The sequence below is a fragment of the Balaenoptera borealis genome, assembly GCF_965194805.1.
Source record: "Balaenoptera borealis genome assembly, chromosome: 2".
NCBI lineage: Eukaryota > Metazoa > Chordata > Mammalia > Artiodactyla > Balaenopteridae > Balaenoptera > Balaenoptera borealis.
The window spans coordinates 117,297,185-117,320,512 of record NC_138867.1 but is presented as its reverse complement, the minus strand read 5'-3'; the positions used below and the strand labels follow the sequence as shown (position 1 = coordinate 117,320,512).

General features: G+C 41.3%; 1 protein-coding gene across 2 annotated transcripts in view; it reads right to left on the bottom strand.

Moving 5' to 3' along the window:
- The window catches only part of KDM3B (lysine demethylase 3B), a 60,190-nt gene that overhangs the window by 19,316 nt on the left and 17,546 nt on the right, over window positions 1–23,328 (bottom strand). Inside the window, exons 4-11 of one of the 2 annotated variants that reach the window (XM_082379625.1) lie at window positions 22,753–22,858; window positions 21,056–21,180; window positions 18,520–18,594; window positions 15,234–15,833; window positions 10,039–11,275; window positions 8,943–9,144; window positions 4,777–4,991; window positions 3,848–4,000 (exon numbers count right to left, since the gene is read on the bottom strand). In XM_082379625.1, coding sequence (XP_082235751.1) covers window positions 3,848–4,000; window positions 4,777–4,991; window positions 8,943–9,144; window positions 10,039–11,275; window positions 15,234–15,833; window positions 18,520–18,594; window positions 21,056–21,180; window positions 22,753–22,858 — 2,713 coding nt within the window. The remainder of the gene's footprint in view (window positions 1–3,847; window positions 4,001–4,776; window positions 4,992–8,942; window positions 9,145–10,038; window positions 11,276–15,233; window positions 15,834–18,519; window positions 18,595–21,055; window positions 21,181–22,752; window positions 22,859–23,328) is intronic. The other variant, XM_082379626.1, reaches the window with a different exon arrangement.

Sequence of the window (23,328 nt, the reverse complement as noted above, 5' to 3'; positions counted from 1 at the left end):
TTTATTATTTTTATTGATTTTTACCTGCATTGGGTCTTTGTTACCGTGCACAGGCTTTCTCTAGTTGTGGCGAGCGGGGGCTACTCTTCATTGCGGTGTGCAGGCTTCTCATTGTGGTGGCTTTGCTTGTTGCAGAGCACGGGCTCTAGGTGCATGGGCTTCAGTAGTTGTGGTGCATGGGCTCAGTAGTTGTAGCTCGCGGGCTCTAGAGCACAGGCTTGAAAGCTGTGGCGCACGGGCATAGTTGCTCCATGGCATGTGGGATCTTCCCGGACCAGGGCTCAAACCCATGTTCCCTGCATTGGCAGGCGGATTCTTAACCACTGCGCCACCAGGGAAGCCCCTGGTGTGGTTTTCTTTTCTTTTTTTTTATGAATAAATTTATCTATCTATCTATCTATCTGTCTATCTATTTATTTTTGGCTGAGTTGGGTCCTTGTTGCTGCGCGGGGCTTTCTCTAGTTGCGGTGAATGGGGGCTACTCTTCGTTGCGGTGCGTGGGCTTCTCATCGTGGTGGCTTCTCATTGTGGTGGCTTCTCTTGCTGTGGAGCACGGGCTCTAGGTACACAGGCTTCAGTAGTTGTGGCACGCAGGCTCAGTAGTTGTGGCTCGTGGGCTCTAGAGCACAGGCTCAGTAGTTGTGGCGCACGGGCTTAGTTGCTCCGCGGCATGTGGGATCTTCCCAGACCAGGGCTCAAACCCGTGTCCCCTGCATTACCAGGTGATTCTTAACCACTGCGCCACCAGGGAAGCCCCGGTGTGGTTTTCTTAACGTATTTTCTGTTTGAGGGTTATTGTTGGATTTGTGGTGTTATAGCTTTTTCATCAAATTTGGAAAATTTTTGGCTTTATTTGTTCAAATATTTTTTCGGTCTCTGCCCTCCTGCCCTTTCTCTTTCTGGAACTCCATTTATAAGTTTTGGAGACTGCCCAATATATCCTGTAGTTCAACAATCCACTCTTCAACTTATAAATTTCTTTCTTCTCTCTGTGCTTAGCTTTTATAGTTTCTATTGCTGTCTTCAAGCTCACTGTTTCTTCTGGAGTATCTAATCTGCCACCTAGTGTAATTTTTGGGGGGAGATATTTTTCATCTCAAGAAGTTTCATTTGGGTCTGTTACATGTCTTCTGTTTTTCTCATTGTGTTTTCCTTTATGTCCAAGCATATTTAAAAGTTTTATAATAGCTGTTTTAGGTCCTTGTACAATAATTCCATCACTACTGTCATTTCTGGATTTGTTCTACAGATAGTTTTTTTTTTCTTTTTTCCAGATTATTGGTCATATTATTCTGCTTTTCTGTATACCTGATCATTCTTCACTGAATGCAGAGCTTTGTGAGTTTTATGTTCAGAGTACTGGATTTTGTTGTAATCCTTTAAAGAATGTTTGGTTTTAGTGTGGCATATAACTAAGTAACTTGTAGATGAATTTGATCCTTCCAAGGCTTTCTTTACACTTCATTATGGCAGGTCCAGAGCAGCCTGTATTCTGGGACAACATTAGTCTTACTACTAAGGGTGTGACTCTTTTGAACTCTATCCAGTGTCTCTCCACTCTGGCTGGTGGGAATACAAACTGTCAGTTCTGTATACTACTCAGTTGACTGCCTTGAGAAAAGTTTCATCTTATGCATGTGCAGATCACTATAAGACAAAAAAAATTTAGACGATTTCTCCACAGATCTCTGGTGTTCTCTCTGTGTAGCTGTAACCTCTTCAGTACACTACCTTATTCTTCACAGATTCTGATCTCTGTCTCAACTCATGAGACTGCTAAACTCTATATTAGTTACCTTTCCCTGTGGTACAGGATGGAAACTGCCTCCAAGCATTAAACTGGGGCAACTGTAAGATTCACCTTATTTCTTCCCTTTTCTTAGGGAACACAGACTCAAACTGCCTGTGGTCTAATATCTGAAATTGTGGTTTCATATATTTTGTCTGGTTTTCTTGTTGTTTATGGCAGGAGGGCAATTTGTGCAGAAGTTAATCTTTCATGGGCAAAAATGGAAGATCTTAGCTCCATTAACATGTAGAACCTAGTGGATGTCAGGCCCTGTGTTAACCACTTTACATACGTCATCTCATTTAATCCTCAAAACAATGCTGTGAGGGACATACTCATATTATCTTTGTTTTATAGACAAGGAAACTGAGGTTTTGAGGGGTTAAGTAGCTAGCCCAAGATACCATAGTTGGTATAATAATGTGTGCAAGTAGGATTCAGATCCCAGTAGCCTAAGCTCTAAAACCACTGTTACAATGGTTACACTGTATCTTAGAAGAGGGAAGAATGAGGAAGTCAAGGGCCAAGGAGGATTCTCGGTGGGCAATAAGGTAAAGCAAAAACAAAGTGAAGCAAAGGATTTGAATAGACATTTTTCCAAAGAAGATAAACATAGGGCCAATAAGCATATGAAAAGATGCTCAACATCAGTAGTCATCTGGGAAATGCAAGTCAAAACCACACAATGAGGGACCTCCCTGGTGGTGCAGTGGTTAAGAATCGCCTGCCAATGCAGGGGACACGGGTTCGAGCTCTGGTCTGGGAAGATTCCACATGCCACGGAGCAACTAAGCCCGTGCGCTGCAACTACTGAGCCTGTGCTCCAGAGCCCGCGAGCCACAACTACTGAAGCCCGCGCTCCACAACTACTGAAGCCTGCGCGCCTAGAGCCCATGCTCCGCAACAAGAGAAGCCACCACAATGAGAAGCCCGCGCACCACAACAAAGAGTAGCCCCCACTCGCCGCAACTAGAGAAAGCCCGTGTGCAGCAATGAAGACCCAATGCAGCCATAAATAAATAAATAAATAAATAAATAAATTTATTAAAACACACACACACACACGCACACACACACACACACAATGATATACTACTTCATAGCCACTATGATGGCTACAATTAAAGACATTTAATAACAAGTGTTGACAAGGATGTAGAAAAACTGGAATCCTCGTACATTGCTGGTGGAATTATAAAATGGTGCAGCTACTTTGGAATACAGTTTGGCAGTTTCTGAAAGGGTTAAAAATAGAACTGCCATATGCCCCATCAGTTCCACTACTAGGTATATCCTCAAAAAAAATGAAAACATATGTTCACACAAAAACTTGTACACAAATGTTCCTAGTGGCATTATTCATAACAGCCCAAAGTAGAAACAACCTAAATGTCCATTCACTTATGAATGGATGAAAAAAATGTAGTATATCATACAATGGAATATTACCTGGCAATACAAAGGAATGAATTAGGTGCTATAACATGGATGAAACTTTGAAACAGTATGCTAAGTTAAAGAGGCCAGTCACAGAAGGCCAAATATTGTATGATTCCATTTATATGACATGTACAGAATAGGCAAATCTATATAGACAGTAAGTAGATTAGTGGTTACCAAGGCCTAAGGAGGGGGAGGAATGGGGAGTGACTGCTAATGGCTGTGAAGTTTCTTTTTGGAACAATGAAAACGAAATTACTATATAACCTTGAGAATATACTACACTCTGGTGATGACATATAACCTTGAGAATATACTAAAAACCTTTGAACTGTACATTTTAAAAGGGTGAATTTTACAGCATATGAATTATATCTCAAAAAAAGATGTTATTAAAAAAAAAAAACCAGGGAAGATGAAGATTTACTCTTCTTGGCTTGTTTTAACCTTTCCAGTTAGGCTGGAGTATTGGCAATTTTAAGACCTCACAATGTGACAAAACATATATGAAGCTAAACAGCTAAAGAGGAGGCGCAAACCCACTTCTGCTTCAATTTCCAAGTCCACACCTCCACTGACAGTTTACCTTTAGAACTACACAGGACAATATTTGCTCACCACTGCGTGGTCGGCTTTTCCTGAGCCTGTAACAGTCAAGGCAGACCCCAAATCCGCATTTGCGACAAACCCAGTGGATGTTGAAGAGAGTTGTTTCACATACATCACACATCTCCCGTACACCACGCACTGCTCGCTTCCATGCCACTTTCTCTGGTGGAAAAAGGAAGAGGAATACTGTTGGCACTGACCATCCTGAGCAACAGCAAAAGATCCCAGACCCACTGATTTCTACTCAAGTGTTTTGTCTAGCAATTAAACTCAAAGGTTCATGAAGTCTGTATTTCTATAATTGTAAGAGAAACAAAATACATGGAATTTCTAATATTTCTGAACAAGTGTCAATGAGAATGAATGCCACATGTTGTCATTTAAGATACTATAAAATTTTCAATTTCGGGAATTTTGAAACAAGAGGATTCTTCTCTTAAAGTGTAGGGCATAATTTCATAGTACAATATTCCTTGGTCTAGAAATAGGGTATAGTATCTCATAGACATGGAAATATCATAAATGTCTGAATAATGTGGGTTCTAGGTATGAAACACAACAACCAGTAGCACTTCATCTATTCACAAACCATCAAGTATTACATACTAACACAGATTAGTTCAAAGCAAACTGAAAATATTCAGCGTGAATCAAACCCAAACAGGGATCAAATTGTAAATTATGGCAACTGTGCTACAACAATGAAAGACAAACAGGGAAGGAATTTTTAGTTTGTTAACTGCCAAAGACTAAAAGAATGAGGACTACTGGATACAGGTATGACTTCAGCTATTTAGTTTACTACAAAGAGAAGTTTTATTGGTCTTACTTCATCCATAGAAAATGCCACCTGCCACTCCTTCCACACCTCCCTTTAAGCAAAAGAAAATGAGTTTCCACCTAGAACTGACTGGAAGACAAGTAAGAGGGTGCCTTACGGTGTGGCTCCACCATCATCATGGCCTCCTTCTCAGACATCACAAGCTGGCAGAACTGGTCTCCAACGTTGGCAAGAATGTATTTTGAGGTTTCTAGGTCTATTCCTTCTGCTAGGGAGGAAGAGGGAATCCACAGGTTCATGGCATCAGGGTCACTTTGCTGGGGACTCAGAAACCCCTCCACTCGGAGTACCCCCTTTCGAGTGAAGATCAACCTGAGACAGGAATGTACACAGTCAAATACATAGTAAATAGCAGCAACCATGCAAACCGACACACACTTGAAATCCTAGCATCTAAAAGAAATTAAATGAGACATAACAGGAATCAGACTGAGTTAAGAAATTTCACTGTGTTAGACCAACAGAGTATGCACTAATAGGAAGGCTTGTTAACACCTAGTAGGTCTGGGTTCTTTAAAAAGCTGTCCCCAGAAATGTCCACCAGTTTCTCCAACCACCTGTTCCATACCAGCACCCACACCACTGAATGTGACCAGAGAAAAATACAGAGCTATGCTCACTGTCACACTTTTTTTTTTTTTTTTTTTTTTGGGAGTGTTGGGTCTTTGTTGCTGCATGTGGGCTTTTTCTAGTTGCGGTGAGCAGGGGCTACTCTTTGTTGCAGTGCGTGGGCTTCTCATTGCGATGGCTTCTCTCGTTGTAGAGCATGGGCTCTAGGCGCGTGGGCTTCAGTAGTTGCGGCACACGGGCTGAGTAGTTGTGGCTCACGGGCTCTAGAGCACAGGCTCAGTAGTTGTGGCACACAGGCTTAGTTGCTCTGCGGCATGTGGGATCTTCCCGGACCAGGGATCAAACCCGTATCCCCTGCATTGGCAGGCAGATTCTCAACCGCTGCGCCACTAGGGAAGCCTCACTGTCACACTTGAAATTCATGTCTACTCACGTGAACCCTTAATATTGCCTGGCAGCCACAATACAGTTTCCTGGTGTGCTCCCTCTCCTAGATGCCTGTTTAATATCTTCTCCTTTCTTTTCAAACGTCCAGTATTACTTTCCCCACAAGGACCCTGTTAAGTATTTCACTGAAAAAATTCCGCAAGGAGCCAGAAGAGAATTCCCACAAGCTTCCACCACCACACTACCACACATTCCTGTCACTGGCCCCATGTACTCCATTTCATCTTCTGCTACTATGGATGAACTAGGTACCAGTGAAGATCAACCCAACCTCTCCACCTATGTTCTACATCCTATCCTCTTGCATAGGCATCCCTCCACTAATTCTCTCTTCTACATCATCTATTTTCCTCTCTACTGAATCACTCTTGTCAGTATTTGAACGTGCTATCTCAAAAATCCCCTTGATCCCACACCCACCTCCTCCATTTATCAGTTTGTAAGAGCAGTTTCTTAAAAGAGTTGCCTATACTGACAGTCACCAGTTCCTTTTCCTTTTATTTTCTCTTAATCCACGTCATTCAGGCTTTCTCCCACCAATCTACCAAAATTGGTTTTGTTTTTTTTTGCCATGCCACGCAGCATGTGGGATCTTAGTTCCCTGATCAGGGATCGAACCCGTGCCCCCTGCAGTGGAAGTGTGGAGTCTTAACCACTGGACTGCCAGGGAAGTCCCAAAACTGTTTTTGACAAGGTCATTCCCCCTTGTTATATCCAATGGTCATTTTCAGTCCTTAACTGACCCCTCCCAATCACCAACATTTGCCGGAGTTCATAATTCCTTACCAGAAACACTTTCTTCAGTTGTCTTCCAGGATACCTCACTGGCTGTTCTTTCTCAGCCTCCTTTAGTAGTTCCTCCTCATCTTTCCCATCTCTAAATGCTGGAGAGCTTCAGAACTCAGTCCTTGGATTACTTCTCTTCTCTGCCTAGACTTTGACTCCTTAAGTGATCTCAGTTAGACTCACAGCTTTAAATACCCAGTGACATCCACATTTTTATCTCCAGCTTGGACTTCTTCCCTCAACTCTGGAGTTGTATATCCAGCTGCTCTTTCTTTCCTTTCTTTTCTTTTTTTTTTTGGGTGCACCACGCAGCTTGTGGGATCTTAATTTCCTGACCAGGGATTGAACCCGGGTCCTTGGTAATGAGAAGGCAGAGTCCTAACCGTGGGACCACCAGGGAATTCCCCAGCTGCCCTTTCAACATCTCTACTTGGAAATCTAATAGGCATCTCTAATTTAACATACCTAAATTAAAACTCCCGCACTTCCTTGGTGGCGCAGTGGTTAAGAATCCTCCTGCCAATGCAGGGGACATGGGTTCGATCCCTGGTCCGGGCAGACCCCACATGCTGTGGAGCAACAAAGCCTGTGAGCCACAACTACTGAGCCCACGCACCACAACTACTGAAGCCCACGTGCTGCAACTACTGAAGCCCGTGCACCTAGAGCCCGTGCTCCACAACAAGAGAAGCCACCACAATGAGAAGCCCGCACACCACAACAAATACCCAACACAACCCAAAATAAATAAACAAAAATAAAAAATAAATTAATAAATAAATTAACTAATTAAAACTCCCCATTTTCCTCCTCAAACCCACTTTTCCCTAAGAAATCACCTTACCAGTAAATGGCAATTCCATTCTTCCAGTTTTCAGGCCAGAAGCCGTAAAATCATCTTTGACTCCTTTCTTTCATATCCCACATGCAATCCATCAGAAAAGCATGTGGCTCTACCTTCAAAATATATCCTTAATTTAACCACTTCTCATCACCTCTATTAATACCTCCCTACACTAAGCCACCATCATTTCTCACCTGGATAATTCTAATATTCTCTTAATTTCTCCCTGCTTTTGCCTCAATATAATCTACTCTCAAGAAGGTAGTCACAGTGATCCTTTAAAACATTCATCAGTGTTACTCATCAGCTCAAAATCTCCAACAACTGCTTCTTCAGCATAAAAGCCAGGGCCCTTAAGAGTAGCCCTTTAGAATCTGGACCTATCATTAACTCTTTGACTTCACTCTTTTCCCCCCCTTGCTTACTCTCTTTTACCCACCCTAGCTCCATGAACACACTAGAAATATTCCAGCCTCAAGACAGTTGCTGTTGCTGTGCCCTCTATCTCGAATACTTGTCTCCCAGAAGAATGCGTGGCTCAGTCCCCTCCCCTCCTTCAGGTCTTTAGTCAAAACTCACTTTCTCAAGTCATCCTTTTTTTTTTTTTTTGGCCTTGCCACGTGGCATGTGATCTTAGTTCCCCAACCAGGGATCAAACCTGTGCTCCCTGCAGTGGAAGCGTGGAGTCCTAACCACTGGACGACCGGGGAATTCCTCCATCAAGCCATCCTATTTAACTGTAGCCTCCTCCAATAAAGATATAAAAATAAATAAATAAATAAAAATAAACTGTAGCCTCTCTAGCCTCCCCACACTTCAATCCTCTTTCCCTCTTTTTTCTTCCTCACAGTTATTACAGACTGACATACTATACATTTAACCTTTTTTTTTCTTATTTACTCTCTGCGTCCCCAACAAGCCTCCTGAGGGCAGGAATTTGATGGTTTCATGTACTGTTTAATCCTCAATGCCCACAACAATGGCTGGCACACATTAAGTGCTCAATAAATATTTGCTGAATAAGTGAATCCATGCCACATGGATAAACCACCTGGATTTCTTTATTTAAAAAACTAAGGACACCTGAATGATTGCTTAGAAGAAATTCCTCTTCTAAGTTTATCAAGCAGAAGAAAAGTGACTAAATAGCTGTTGTTTGGTAAAAGCAAGGGATATTCCTAGGATTTTCAGCAGTTATCTCTATTTCACATTATCCCCTCATCTTACTTCCCCTTCTCCCTAGCGGACTCAAGTTACTCTAGCACTAAAGAGGAGTAAGTGGTCAGGCAGATCTACGACACAAAATGGCATCCTTCTGCTCACACCACTGGTTTCAAATGGAACCCAAGTTAGGAATAACTCAACACAGCTCAGGGGGCAGCAGGTGAGATTGTTCAATTTCAATTCTCTAAGGACAAAGTCACATATCATTTCACAATCCAAACAACTAAGTGGCCACTAATGGGATGGCAGAACCTTAGCAGAGACTCTGAGAGCAATGTAATTTAGGAAAACAATAAAAAGATGGTGAGATATGTTTACCGATTCAGAGAAAGAGTGGAAGTTAAGTGTCCCTAACGAAACTGGGAAGGAGATGAAGAGAGGAGTCTGGGTACCTCCGGAAGTGAAAGAAGCGGCAAGCCACAGTGGAATCATCTTGCTCTTGTTCCTTAAACTTCCGATACCGCTCCAGGCGGCACTCACGACACTTGTGCAGATGAGGGGCTACATTGATGCACGACCCATCCTGCAGGAAGGGCTCTCCGGACTGCTTCAGCTTCTTCACTTTGCTCACATCTTTCAGCACTGACTGGCCAACTGTGGCAAGGGAGGGGGAGAAATGGTTGGTCATGAAAGGTTTAAATGAGACTCAATAACATAATCCTCCTGGGGACAGTCACTTGTCCTGACCTGAGTCACTCCTCCTTGCACTGAATGGGCATGAGCCCAGCAGGTCCATCCTTGACAGAAAAGGAGCACAGGGAACAAAGGCTTCAACTAGGAGCTAAAGACCATGGAGAATTTGTGGGAAGTACCCCATGACAACAAAACAACTCTGAGCATGGGTGAGGAAAACTCAAGACAGCAGAAGCCTCTTGCCACTAGCCCCTCAGGATATGACTGTTCTACTAATCAAGAACTCTTGGGGCTCCCATGGGATACCAAATCCTAAGGAGAATGGCGACTTTTACCATCAGACTTTCTCTTAGACACTTGCCCTTATACAATTTTGGACCATAACCTCACTCCACAGGAGTTAACAGTTTTTGGAAGAGGTGTTAAAACCATATATATGTGACAGAGAGGAGCAAACTGAGGAGTGGCTCTCTTTGCTTCATCAACTCTACTAAAGGCTGCGATGTGAGAATGAAGACTAGTACTGAGTAACTCGCCTAAGTAAATAAAAGAGGAAGGGCCAAAGGCAAGAGAAATACACAAGAAAAGAGTTCCTGACCGAAAATAACAGACTATCAAGACTTTTTGGGATTATCATTACACAGGACAGATACCCCTCTTACAGTACTGGTATAGATCAATCCTGCCCTGAACCATAAGGTCTGATGAGGGGCCCCTACTGCGCCCTTTTGACTATGTAATTCTATGAGATTATAGAACTTTCCATCAAAGAGAGGGCCTCTGCTGCCCAAGAGCACAACAAGCATTTAAAGCTAGTGCCAGAGCCAAGCCCACGTATAACCCCAGCAGGATCACCTTTCAAGGGGGCAGTCCGAGGCCGGCCCTTGGGGGCCTGCTTCCCTTTGCCTTTTCCCAGCAACAACTCAGCACTGCGCTCCCCATTGGGGCCCAGCTTCCCCATCAGGTGCTCCGGAATCCCCTTCAGGCCAGTCTTGGCTTGCAGCTGCTCCTCAGAGTCGCTCAAGTCTGACAGGTCGCTATTGGTACTGGAGTCCGAGTCTTGTCTGCAAGCCAAGCTTCGCTCATCCAGTGAGAACCTTTTCACAGCTTCAAAAGGAGCTTTGTTCTCCTGTGAAAAATCTGCTGGGGAGGACAGAAAGCTGCCTGAGTGCCTGCCAAAGACGTTACTAAAGGTTTTAAGGAGAGGATTGTCCTGCTGCCCAGGCCCCACAGTTGGTCTCTCCTCTGTGGGGCTAGAGGAGAGAGTAGGCATCTCAATGGGCTGGGTGAGGCTGCTGGTGGGTGAACTGGACCGGCCATTCCCCATGGCAGAGAGGCTTGGCCCCCCAGTGGTAAGAGCTGAGCCCAGAACACCAGACACCAGTTTGGAGGAGTCAGTTGTGATGAAGAGGGTTTTCTTCTTTGCTAAAGATGCTGAATCTGTAGAGGAGTGAGACTCGGGCCAGCTGGGTGCTGCCTTGGAGGTGACAGTGGTAGCAGAGGAAGAGCTACCTGATGCCTGAGATGCAAAGCTGCTGAAAGGGCTATGTTCAACTTTCTCCACAAATGCCAAGAAAGGGTTAGGAGGCTCTTCTCGGGACAGTTTAGGGGGTTGTAAAAATAGATTTTCATGACTGTCTGGGGTGCGGGCATTTAGGAGGCTCCGTGGGAAGGCTGGCGTGAGGGTGGGCATGGACTCTGCAGGCACTTTCCGATCCACAGAGCTTCCAGCCTTAGAGCCTGATTTAGAGTCTGCTCCAAGAGAGGATCTTCCTTTACATAGGCTCTCAAGGCTTTGTTTGAATGAGTCTCGACTGGAGGAATCATCAGCCAAACTCTCTGAAACGGTAGTGAAGTAGTTACTGGTGGGTAAAGTTTGGGACATGCATTGAAAAAACAAGTTTTTGGAGAGATCAGAGTCTTTCTGAGACTCTGGTGCAGAGCTACAGCCAAAAGAGAAGCCCAAAGGTTTGTTCTCTGTGGCTAGAACCCCATTGGACTGGCTCCTTCCACTTCCAAAAGTCAAAGCTTGTGATGAACTCGGGAGAGATGCTCCAAATCCAGAAGAGGCCAGAACAGAATTTCTTGAATTCTGAAAAGAAGAGAAGATAGCCTGAGTTAGTGATGCTGGCTTCTCTTGACAACCTTACGATATCTTCTTGGACCTAGGCCAACATTTCCTGTGGGTCAATCAACTTTTCTCTCCTACAATTCCAGGAAAACTGTTCTTATACCTATATTTCACCAGGGAAGAAAACTGCCACAGACAGCACAGAGGGGATCTTTAGCAAGGTAAGCTAGAGATGGCAGGATGAATGATATCCTGCCATTCCCTTGGTTGTTAGCCAACTGGTTGTCAAAGCACTTGGAGGCTGTGTAGGCTTCTAAGTATCTATTTTGAAATGAAGACTCCGCCAGGAACTGAAGAAAAGGGCTCCCCAATGGACATCAGCTTTTACTCTGAAATATAGTGAAATATTACTAGTGACCCTGTAATATTAATCTATCTCAAAGACCTTAGGGGCTATGGTTAAAGTTTCGGTTTATTTAAGCCATTGCAAATTGCCCATCTTACAAAAGCGACTTCAGCCCTATGACAAGCCCACTGTACATTAAGGAAAAGTATTTTCTTTATTAGTCCGAAACTCACCAAGATGGACCCTTTTGGAATTTGACCATTTATTTATGGGTGCAAGTCAACCTAAAAGTTGAATTATCTGTTTCAATTAAAGTTAGACCTAAAGGTGCTAAATTATAGAAGGCATACCAGTTACTGAACCCTTCTGTTATCATTAGGATCTAACAAGTCTCCACAGTGGAAAACTGTAGACACTGATACACCCACCAAATAAAAGCATTCAGCATAACAAATTGGAGAATGAAAAAACACTTTTTTTTAATACCTTAAAAATGCTAACTTCTGCATTTGAATAAAGAAGGATGTATACATAAAGAAGGGTTATAATCACTTTCATATGGTATATTACACACCCATATATGTGCGTAATACAGAGAAATATCCATAGGTAGGTACAAGCACTTATGTAATACTTGGAAATAAAAATTATTCCATGACTGCTTAATGGATATGCAGTTTCTTTTTGGGGAGAAGAAAATTCCTTTAACTAGATAGTGGTGATGGTTGCATAACACTGTGAATGTATAATGCCACAGTACTGTATACTTCAAATGGTGTGAGTGGTAAATTTTATGTTATGTGTTACTTTACCATAATTTAAAAAAATTTGGACTTCCCTAACCAGCACAGTGGTTAAGAATCCGCCTGCCAATGCAGGGGACCCGGGTTCAAGCCCTGGTCCAGGAAGATCCCACATGCCGTGGAGCAAATAAGCCCGTGCGCCACAACTACTGAGCCTGCGCTCCAGAGCCCGCGAGCCACAACTACTGAGCCCGCGAGCCACAACTACTGAAACCCACGCATCAAGAGCACATGCTCCGCAACAAGAGAAGCCACCACAATGAGAAGCCCACGCACCGCAATGAAGAGTAGCCCCCGCTCGCCACAACTAAAGCCCATGCGCAGCAACGAGGACCCAATGCAAAAAAACCAAAGAAATAAAAAATAAAATTAAAAAAAAAAAATTTATGCCAGATAAATAAAAGGGCGTTGTTAAAAAAGGGGGGGGGCTTCCCTGGTGGCACAGTGGTTAAGAATCCGCCTGCCAATGCAGGGGACACGGGTTCGAGCCCTGGTCCAGGAAGATCCCACATGCCGCAGAGCAACTAAGCCCATGCGCCACAACTACTGAGCCTGCGCTCTGGAGCCTGCGAGCCACAACTACTGAGCCTGTGTGCCTAGAGCCCGTGCTCCACAACAAAGAGTAGCCCCTGCTAGCCACAACTAGAGAAAGCCCGCACGCAGCAACAAAAACCCAACGCAGCCAATAAAAAAATAAATAAATAAATTTATAAAAAAGGGGGGGGATTTCAATTTATTTAAGGTTTTCTTTAAATACACAAGAGGAGTCTACATTAGGACTTTCTTTGGGGTGGCAAAGAGGCATGAGAACCAGGCAGACCACCTGCAGCTTGCCTCCAGCTGACATCTGCTACAGAGACTGCTTCAGTGCATTTAACAGTCAAAAACTTAGTTCATTCTTCTTTTCCTTCCCACTAACCAGCAACCAGACTTAAACTCTTCCAAATAAAAAGAAGAGAATAGACAGATACAGCACTGATGCTACGCTGTTGTTTCACTGCCAGAATTTTGCCAGGAGCCTTGACACCTGCATGACTGCAAGGAATAAGCATAAGGATCTCAGGTTTCACAACTAAAGTTACTCTTTAAAAATAAATACACACACGAATGAAAAATAATTTGGACGGTCTTTCATTTCCTTCAAATGATTAAATTTCAAATCCTCTTCTTATAAGAAAGTGATGACAAACTGATTTCAACACACTTTTTAGGGCAAGAAGTTTCCTGGGGGGCTGTGTCCCTATTTCATGATGGAAACATCCATTTCTGTACTTTTAAATCATATTCCAAGAGAATACCTAGGCTAACACATTAGCAAAGTTACAGATACAGTCACAGAAATTTCTCACACCTGTTTGGAAAATGCCCTTTGATCCACATTTCATTTATTCAGCTTTGCTACTCCAAGAACAACAGCATTCAGTGGATCTCTTCTTGCAGAGTGTAGTATTTGTTCTATTTTGTAATCCCCATTTACATCTACTCTGCCTTTGACATGGATTTGATTTTAATCAATTTGGGCAATATGATGACTTACACATACTGGAAATCCACATAAGATCCCCACCTAGTTCTCTTGGGAATGCTGGTAAACTAACAGAGAACAAACCATGAAGAGTGCGAAATTTGCATTTACAGGCCTTCTCTTCTGCCTGGGCACTTCACCTTCCTCCCCAACCCTGCACACTAGAGATTAACAAACTGCATTTGCTAGGGAGGGGAAGAAGTAAGATGAAATGTATATACCATGTTTTATATGGCACTGTTATACACTGTTATAAAATGATTCCATTTTAGGATGTGAGCTCCGTCAAACAGGATTTCAATTCTTTGTTTATAATATACAGTACTTAGCACACAGTAGTTTCCTATACATAATTTAAAAAAATTATTTAGTATTTTATTTGTATTTCATATTCCAGCTTGAATTAACAGCCAGTTTGAAAAAAATATGACTAGCATCATAAATCATACTTTGGTGACCAAAATAAGAACCAAAAGACTATAAGAACTGATTTTGACACTTTCAAATTTGACTGGGGAGCCAACTTGATGTTAACTTGTATTTAACAAAAGTTCCTTTTCAGCAACAATACATGCATGTAAGATAAAGAACATAGTAAACTGGATACTACTGTGATTAATTCCGTCAAAATTTCCAGGTAAGGCTTACAAGATTAATTTAGGGGAAAAAACCCCCAACCTTCTATGGTCATATCAAATCATAGAAAGCAGCCCAGCCTCAAAGGAAAATATATGAAATGATGAAATAATTCCATCAAAATTTCCAGGTAAGACTTAAAAGATTAACTTAGGGGAAAGAAAAAACCAACCTTCCATGGTCATATCAAATCAAAGAAAGCAGCCCAGCCTCAAAGGAAAATATATAAAATGATGAACTGAAAACAGGGGTTGGTAATAGTAGCTTTCACATAGCCTTAATTACAGTGTTCACTGTTGCCAACACTATAATTCATTAACCTTGCCTCTCATAGGCCTGGTTGAGGCTCAACCACTACATGAACTAAATAGATAACTGAATTAAAAAGATTCCCCATTAGATCTATTTTAACAACTCATTAAATTGGGTTGTATAATCAGTTTTTGATTAGCCCAATTGTTCAGGTGACTTTTAAGAGCTGATAAAGTTTTTAAAGATATATGCATTTGCCCAACGAGCAGTAAAGGACTATCCACAGAATACAATTTAAGCACATCTCAGAAATACTCCTTCCCTGTGGCATTTGAGATGCTTTTTTAATGTGTTAAGAACAAAGTAAGGTGAAAGAGTGAACCCAAATCTTGCAAATCTGCCCCTGAAACAACTCACCTCTCCTGGGGCCTGCGACCAGCTGCCTTTCTGTTTTTCCGGCCCAGTCCCTGCTGCAAGGCCAGTGTCTGAGATCCTCACCGTGGTTGGGGTGGAGCTGGCGGTAGTGACCACAGCTGCTGAAGCCACCATACCCTGGCCAACTTGTTCCAGTGTTTTTCCTGCCTCTTTATTTTCGGCTCCACCCACCTCTGGGGCCAAAGGTGTCTGACCTGTGGCTGTAGAATATGGAGTGAAAGGTACAGGTGTGTCCCCACCTATGGGCTCATCCTGCACCACCAGAGTCCTGCCGTTTTCTTTGGTGTAAGTGGCAAAGCGAATGTTGCGGTTAATCTGGGGGACAAATGTAGTCGGTGGCTGCTTGGCTCTCTGATCCAGCCCTGGCTCTCCACTGGCATTCCCTCCTTTCCAGGGCCCTCGGCTTGCCTCACCTCCATCGCTCCCATTACTGTCTACTTCACCCCTGTCTCCTTTTAATTTCTTTGATGCAGGGTCACACCCAGAGTCCGAAGCACTTTTCCTCCTCCGGCCATCTTTCCCCTCTATGCTCTCTCTCTTCTTCTTTCCTTTGGAAGATTTTACTGCTTTTAACGTACCCCCCTACAAAACAAAATTCAAAAAAGATTTATTACAAGGGACCTTCCATCCTGTGAAAACCATAAACCATTAGCTCTTTCCCATCTCTAGAAGCAGACAATCAAAGCAGGTACAGATTGCCAAATTCCAATGCCAGCTCTAAGACATCCCCTTTTGTTAAAAAGCTCCAGTCTTCCTGTGATTCAATTTATGCACACATATTCAAGATAATGATTACTAAGAAGTTAACTCACTTGGCAAACCTTCCCTTAAATAAAATGCACTACTTCCTCAACTGGACTTTTTTTAGGATTTTAAAAATTTGTGGAATTTCTTTTACAAAATAGACTGCTAGAGCTAGGCTGGGAACTTATTTGCCTCTTGATGAAAAAAAAAATCTGCTTTATTTTATATTTATCTCCTTGTTTGACAGAAACTGGCATTTCAAGTATTGAAAAATAAAATCTCTTCTATCCAGAAGTCACTAAAAACTGGTGACAACTTAACAATAGGAAAACCAACATTTATGAGTCTGTGACCAGAGCAAAAGTGAGCCCAACAGAAACAAGTTTGAATTGCTCTTATGGACACTATAAAGACACAAACAATCTCCAGAGCTTATTTCAAAGCATTAGACAGGGGAAAGCTAAAAAGGCAGGCTACCATAACCAAACAACCAAATCTCTTAGCTCTTCCAGTAATTTTAGCCTATCACATGAAATCTTATTTGTGCCTTATTTGAGAGGTCAGACAACCTTAAAAGACACAGAATTAAAAGGGGGCAATTCCTATCTCTGAATAAAAACTCTTTCCCTGAGAAGGATAAGAGGACAGGGGCTTGGGACACAGCTAACATTATCTCAAGCAACTTACATCCGGAACAGTCTTAGATTGGTATCCCATCATGAAGCAGGTTTTCATTTTAGCTTCATTTAGCTAACTTTCAGATAGTTTTATTCAGATAACACATTGGGGTGGCAATAAGCTAATGACATAGTTATTTGGCCATTATTATTTACCAAGTTGATTACTCTATTCTTACTGCCCTTGAATACTTATAGATTCTTTGTGCAGATCTATCTTTGTTGTAATCATTATTATAGCTGTTATAACTGAAATTTTTTCAAATTTTACATTTCTTCTTGCCAGTTTTAGTTTTTTTTTCTTCTTTTTTTTTGCTGCCTTCATTTCTGTCTTTTCTCCCTTAATTTCCTTCTACAAACCTTAAACAAAGCTCAAGATTCATTTGTTTCTCCCATGCTTTTGGTAATATTAATCTAAGTTTCTAAATCTTTCGTTCAAGAACTGTTTCTGTTTGTTAAGAATTGCTTTCATTTGATCCTTTTAAAACCTTTTTACCCTTTCTTCAACCTCTATCATCACCCAGTTTTCAGTACTGTGAAGTATGGAAGTACAATCAGTGAAATCTCTCCTTTCTTTCTTGCTCACTCTTTCAAGGAGATGAGGTAACCATGGATCTCTAAGAAGGGTTACTGTAAAACTTGGCAGAACTGTCAATAATTGTACTTTGCTAGCTAAGAAGATAGCCACATCATGGCAAAGCTGAAAAGGGAAGAATCAACATCTGTTGCTGAAAACCACAGATCTCACCTTTAACTCATCCGGCCAACTTACAGAGCCTGGCTCAGAGCAATCTCCCTGATCAACAATTTACATGTACGCCCTACTTACGGTGAGTTACTCACATGTGAGTAGAAAGACTAGGACACTGAGACCAGTACTCTCTAGCTATATCTGGGCAGCTAAACAGTACCTGACATATAATAGGGCTTAAAGAATGAATGAAATAGGAAGGAAATAAAATAGGGACCCAACATAGCATCAAAATAACAAGTGTTTTTCAGCCACGTAAAACAGTCAAGAGACTTATCCTATTCGTAATAATATAATATGTAGTAAAGAACTATTAAATTTAACCCTGATTCTTCTTTTCCTACCCTAATCTTGTTTTATCAAGCCAAAAATGACTGGATAAAGAAGATGAGGAAGAACTGTATACTCAGCAGGAGTAGCCAAGAGAGCAATACTATGCAGGTGCTAAAAGACTATGAGGAATATATGGACAGATGGCTGTCCAAGTCAATGTCCTACTGAAGGAAATTCATACAGGATTCCTTGATTGGTTCAGGCACTGATATATAATGTATCTTTTTATGGGTTATGATAATTCTGAATGAACCAAGAGTTGGCCTGATTCACAGTAATTATGGAGTAATCCACTGTGTGCTGAGCACTGAACTACGCACCAGTTTGATTTGACTCTTCTTGGGATATGGAATTTCAGATTTCCTTGGAGCTCACTACCACCTAATGGAAAGAAAAAGAGGATGTAGCTTCTCCTCCATTTCTTATTACTGGGTAGGTCATGAATATTTCTACTGCTTATTACAGCTTTGTCTACTGTATCTTTCAAATATACCTGTCCTGAAAAAATGTAAGAAAAAAATAGGCCATGGATTTTAAAACAGCTAGGCAACATAGCCATGATGAAAAGGGTTTGCTCAGACTAGGTCTCTTTCTTGAGATTATCCTCCCTCAACTGGACAAGACCGTGGAGAGAGCAAGAAATGTACAGTGGTCAGAGATGAAACCCAAAGGGCAGCCATGGATAACACACACATAAGGAAGTCTATGTAACAAGATAACGCAAGCTCATGAGTCTGCTCCGAGACTCAGTTCATTACTGTACCTCGCTCTGAGGCGTTGAATTATCCACCAGCATCACATGGATCAGTCTGGGATCTACGGACTTGATCTCACCACTCTATAGTAGGAGCGGGATAGAAGAAAATATGAAAAAAGGAAGAAAAAGATTTAATGCCTTGTCCACCAAAGACATAATTATGTATTTTTCTAATCTATGTAATTATCTCTATTTGTTTCTACTCCCCTGCTAGAATGAAAGCTCCATGAACAGGGATCTCTACTATTTCATTCACTGCCAGAATAACAACATCTGAAACAAGGTCTAGAATATGGTAATCACTCAAATATTTGTTAAACGAATGAATGAAAAAATTGCATTCAATGCCCAAGTGTCCCTTTTAGGGATATTAATTTCAAATTCTGCATCTCTAAAACCTTCCTATTCTGTAATTAAAAAAACAAAAAACCTTCAGAACCAGTAATCATTAAAAGCACCACTCTACTATTAAAAAACAAAAGGTTTTGGGAGGGGCCAATTTGACAGACATTGTCAGATTTAACGTGCATATTCTTTGACCTAGCAATTACACACTTAGGAATTTATTCCAATAAATAATGTGAAACAGTGTACAATGATATATGCCCAAGGATATTCAATGCAGCATTATTCGTATTAGTGAAAATAATACAAATGATTTAAATGTCCATCAATTTTAAATTAAATTAGTTATGATACATCCATTCAGTGAATAGTATGCATCTATTTTAAAAGGACGAAGTATTGATAGATTTCTATATATATTTACACACAAAGATGTTGACAATTTAAAATTAAGTAAAAAAGGTAAATCAAAGAACTATATGAGGCTTCCCTGGTGGTGCAGTGGTTAAGAATCCGCCTGCCAATGCAGGGGACAAGGGTTCGAGCCCTGGTCCGGGAAGCTCCCACATGCCGTGGAGCAACAAAGCCTGTGCACCACAACTACTGAGCCTGTGCTCTAGAGCCCGTGAGCTACAACTACTGAGCCCGTGTGCCACAACTACTGAAGCCCGCGCGACTAGAGCCTGTGCTCCCCAGCAAGAGAAGCCACCGCAGTGAGAAGCCTGTGCACCGCAACAAAGAGTAGCCCCCTCTTGCTGCAACTAGAGAAAGCCTGCGCGCAGCAACAAAGACCCAACACAGCCTAAAACAAAAACAAACAAATAAATAAATAACAACAAAAAAAAGAACGATATGTATCATATGATCCCATTTGTTAATAAAGTATGATTTATATAGTTATCTCCTAAATAGACAATATATAAATATCATACACACACACACAGAGAAGATATTTGGAAGCATATGGAATATACACCAAACTGTTAATGGTGATTACCATTGTGGGGAGTAATATTTGCCTAGGGGAAGGGATGGCTTTCAATATCTATTTTATATATATGTGTACCATTTGAAATTTATAAATGAGGATTGAATAATTTAATAAATAAAATTCAATAAAGAAATAACTAAAATCATTTGTTTACATTACATGTGACTGCCAAGGGCAAGTCTGAAACCAATTCAAAGATATCATAAATACATACATGTTTGCCTCAAAATACTCTGCTGTTGTTTTTGTTTTTGGCTGCACTGTACAGCATGTGGGATCTCAGTTCCCCAACCAGGGATCAAACCTGCACCCCCTGCAGTGGAAGCAGTCTTAACCACTGAACCACCAGGGAAGTCCCCAAATATTCTTGTTGTTTTGATAGACAATTCTCCAGGTAGCTCTAGATGCTATGTTTTTTTCTATTTATTGCTTTAGAAACAATTCATTTTTTCAGCATCTAAGGGGGAGTGGCATAAGTATTATAGAAGCAAATGCTAACTGATTAGATTTTTAAATACTAAACTTTCTGAATGTGATAAAATAATGATAATACCACTTCACATTTGTATACCCTTTCATAGATTTCAAAGCACTTTCAAATACATTATCTTAGTTCCCAAAACATATGCTGTGAGGTCAGGGTGTGGTTACCTAATTAACTCTAATTTACAAATGAGAACACTGCGGTTAAGAAAGTTGAACAGCCTTTCTCAAGGTGATAGAAGCAATAAGTGATAAGACCAGGGGGACTTCCCTGGTGGCGCAGTGGTTAAGAATCCGCCTGCCAATGCAGGGGACACGCGTTCGATCCCTGGTCCGGGAAGATCCCACGTGCCACGGAGCCAGTAAGCCCGTGCGCCACAACTACTGAGTCTGTGCTCTAGAGCCCGCGAGCCACAACTACTGAGCCTGAGTGCCACAACTACTGAAGCCTGCACGCCTAGAGCCCGTGCCCCGCAATGAGAGAAGCCACGGCAATGAGAAGTTCACATACTGCAACGAAGAGTAGCCCCCGCTCACTGCAACTAGAGAAAGCCCATGCGCAGCAATGAAGACCCAACGCAGCCAAAAATAAATTTAAAAAAAAAATGACAAAGCCAGAGATGGAACCTAAGTCTTCTTACATGTAATGAAGTGCTCCCTTTTCCTGCACCACCCTGGGTAAGGGGATGGATGGACCTCGGACAAAATAACACAGAGCCTCACCTCAGTTACAGACACCTCCATAAGACGGGTGATGGAGTCTTGATGGCTTACAACACCACAGAGCCAACTTTCTTCTCCCTCTGGCTGGTATACTTTGACCCTGTGACCTTGAACACTGTAGGGACCTAAAGGAGAGATCAGTCAGTATTGAATATTTTTGGCTAAGCTGTATTTCATGATTGTTTCTAAAAACAGAAAGAAAATTATATAGTGTAAGTACTTGGCACTTTTAATCCTCTTGTATGGAGTTGAATACATGAGCAATTTCAGATTTACCATACACAGCAATTTAAAAACAAAACATAGTCTTTCCCAGAGACTTTTGTAAATTCTGTTTATTTGGAGATTTCTTAGAATGTCCCAGGCCTCTGATTCTACCTTATCTCAATCTTCCAATTCTAGAAAGTAATATAGGGAAGAGAAAGGAAACTTACAAATCAAAAACTATAGGTAATGTGAAAATCTATTCAGATCTATCTGACATATACATTAAAAAAGTGGGAGGCCAGTAAGTTGAATGTACTATTTTGTTATGTTACCATAGGAATGATATATAACCATTTACACTTTGCTATCTGACTTTCATTACAGTAGGTGGAGAGTTCAATTTATGAGGTCTCCAGCCTCTGCACTAATAATAGTCTGAACAAATATAGCACCTGTCTTCCTAGGAACACAGAGTTGCAAAGATATAACTTTATCAGCAGGTAATGTTACCCTGCAATTTCAGCTGGCCCTCCAAGAAGGACAGTTTCTCTCTCCTACATATCTTATACATTTAAGACTATATAGCTAAATGACTGCTTATTTTATCTTTCAGAGCTACAATTAAGCTTAATTTTTCTATACATACTCATAAACATCTCTACCTCTCATTCTGTCCACTTGATTTTTTTCTCTCTGCTATTTTTCCTCACATTCTTTCCTCTTCCATACCTTTCCTTGATTATTAAACATCATTTTACCCTGATACTTTCCTTTCCCAAAGAGGCAAGTTTTCTTACCTTTACCTATTTAGATTTAGCTTGACAAAAGAGAACCAAGGATCCTATTTCATTGAAAAGCATGATTATCACAAGGGTCAGAAAGGACATAGAGTAGATGTACAACATGAAGGGAAGGATAAATGAGGCAACAGTCTACCTTTTGTGTAGAATCCTGGGCAAAATCTGTATGTGAACTGAAAAAGCTAATAAAAGCTAGTAATTCTTTTTTGTTTTCATTCTTAAAAATTTACATGCTGTTAATGTGAATGAGTCTATGGACACCTTCCTTTATGAACATACCTTACATTCGAAGTTGTTATTTGTTGTTGTTAACAGTCTTTAGAGCATACCTTATAGACAGTATGCTCAACAAGGGCAGAGACTTTCTAGTTCATGGTTATATCCTCAGTACCTTAACACTGTGTCTAGTACAAGGTTAGTACTTAATAAATATTTAAGAAATGAAAAAAAGAAAGACAAAATTGCATATTACGAAATGTAATACAAAAAGGACATAGTGGTCTGAGTGAGATCCTATTTTTCCAATCTATTCTAGAGATCCAGCTAACTGGAGTTACTCTTGACACTACCCACAAAAAGAAGACAAGCACAAATGTTGAGAGTTGCATGGTGTCCCCCCCATTCTATCACTTTCAACACTGACCATACACCTGATTCAGAATTCAGGGACAGAGGACCACCTGTTCTTACCTCGGCTAAATATCTCTTGCAGCTTTTGGTCACTGATCAAAGCATTAACTGTTTCTCTCAGAGCAGCATGTTCCAAAAGAATCTGGTTTTGGCTATCTGTTCCCATCTGATAAAGATAAAAGAAGAAAAAACTGAATATTGAAATAAGTACCAATAATATCTAACCAGAAGAGAAAAATTATACCCCTGAGGAGCTCTACATCAGCATTTGCCAGAGAATGTTCCATAGAACCCTAGTCTCACAAGATGCTCTACAAAAGTTAAAGATGCTAGGGGAATTCCCTGGTGGTCCAGTGGTTAGGACTCCAAGCTCTCACTGCCAAGGGCCCAGGTTTGATCCCCAGTTAGGGAACAAAAATCCCACAAGCCAAGTGGCGTGGTCCCAAAAAAAAAACTTAAGGATGCTAGGATCATTTAGGTTTAGGAAATATTATACCCCCATTGAACAAGGTGGAGGGGTTAGGGACACCAACTGCTTCCCCACCCCATGCAGTCAAAAATCTGCATATAACTTTTTTTTAAAAAAATATTTTCCCGACGTTTATTGGTTCTACCAGTTTGTGGTTTGCCTTTGTG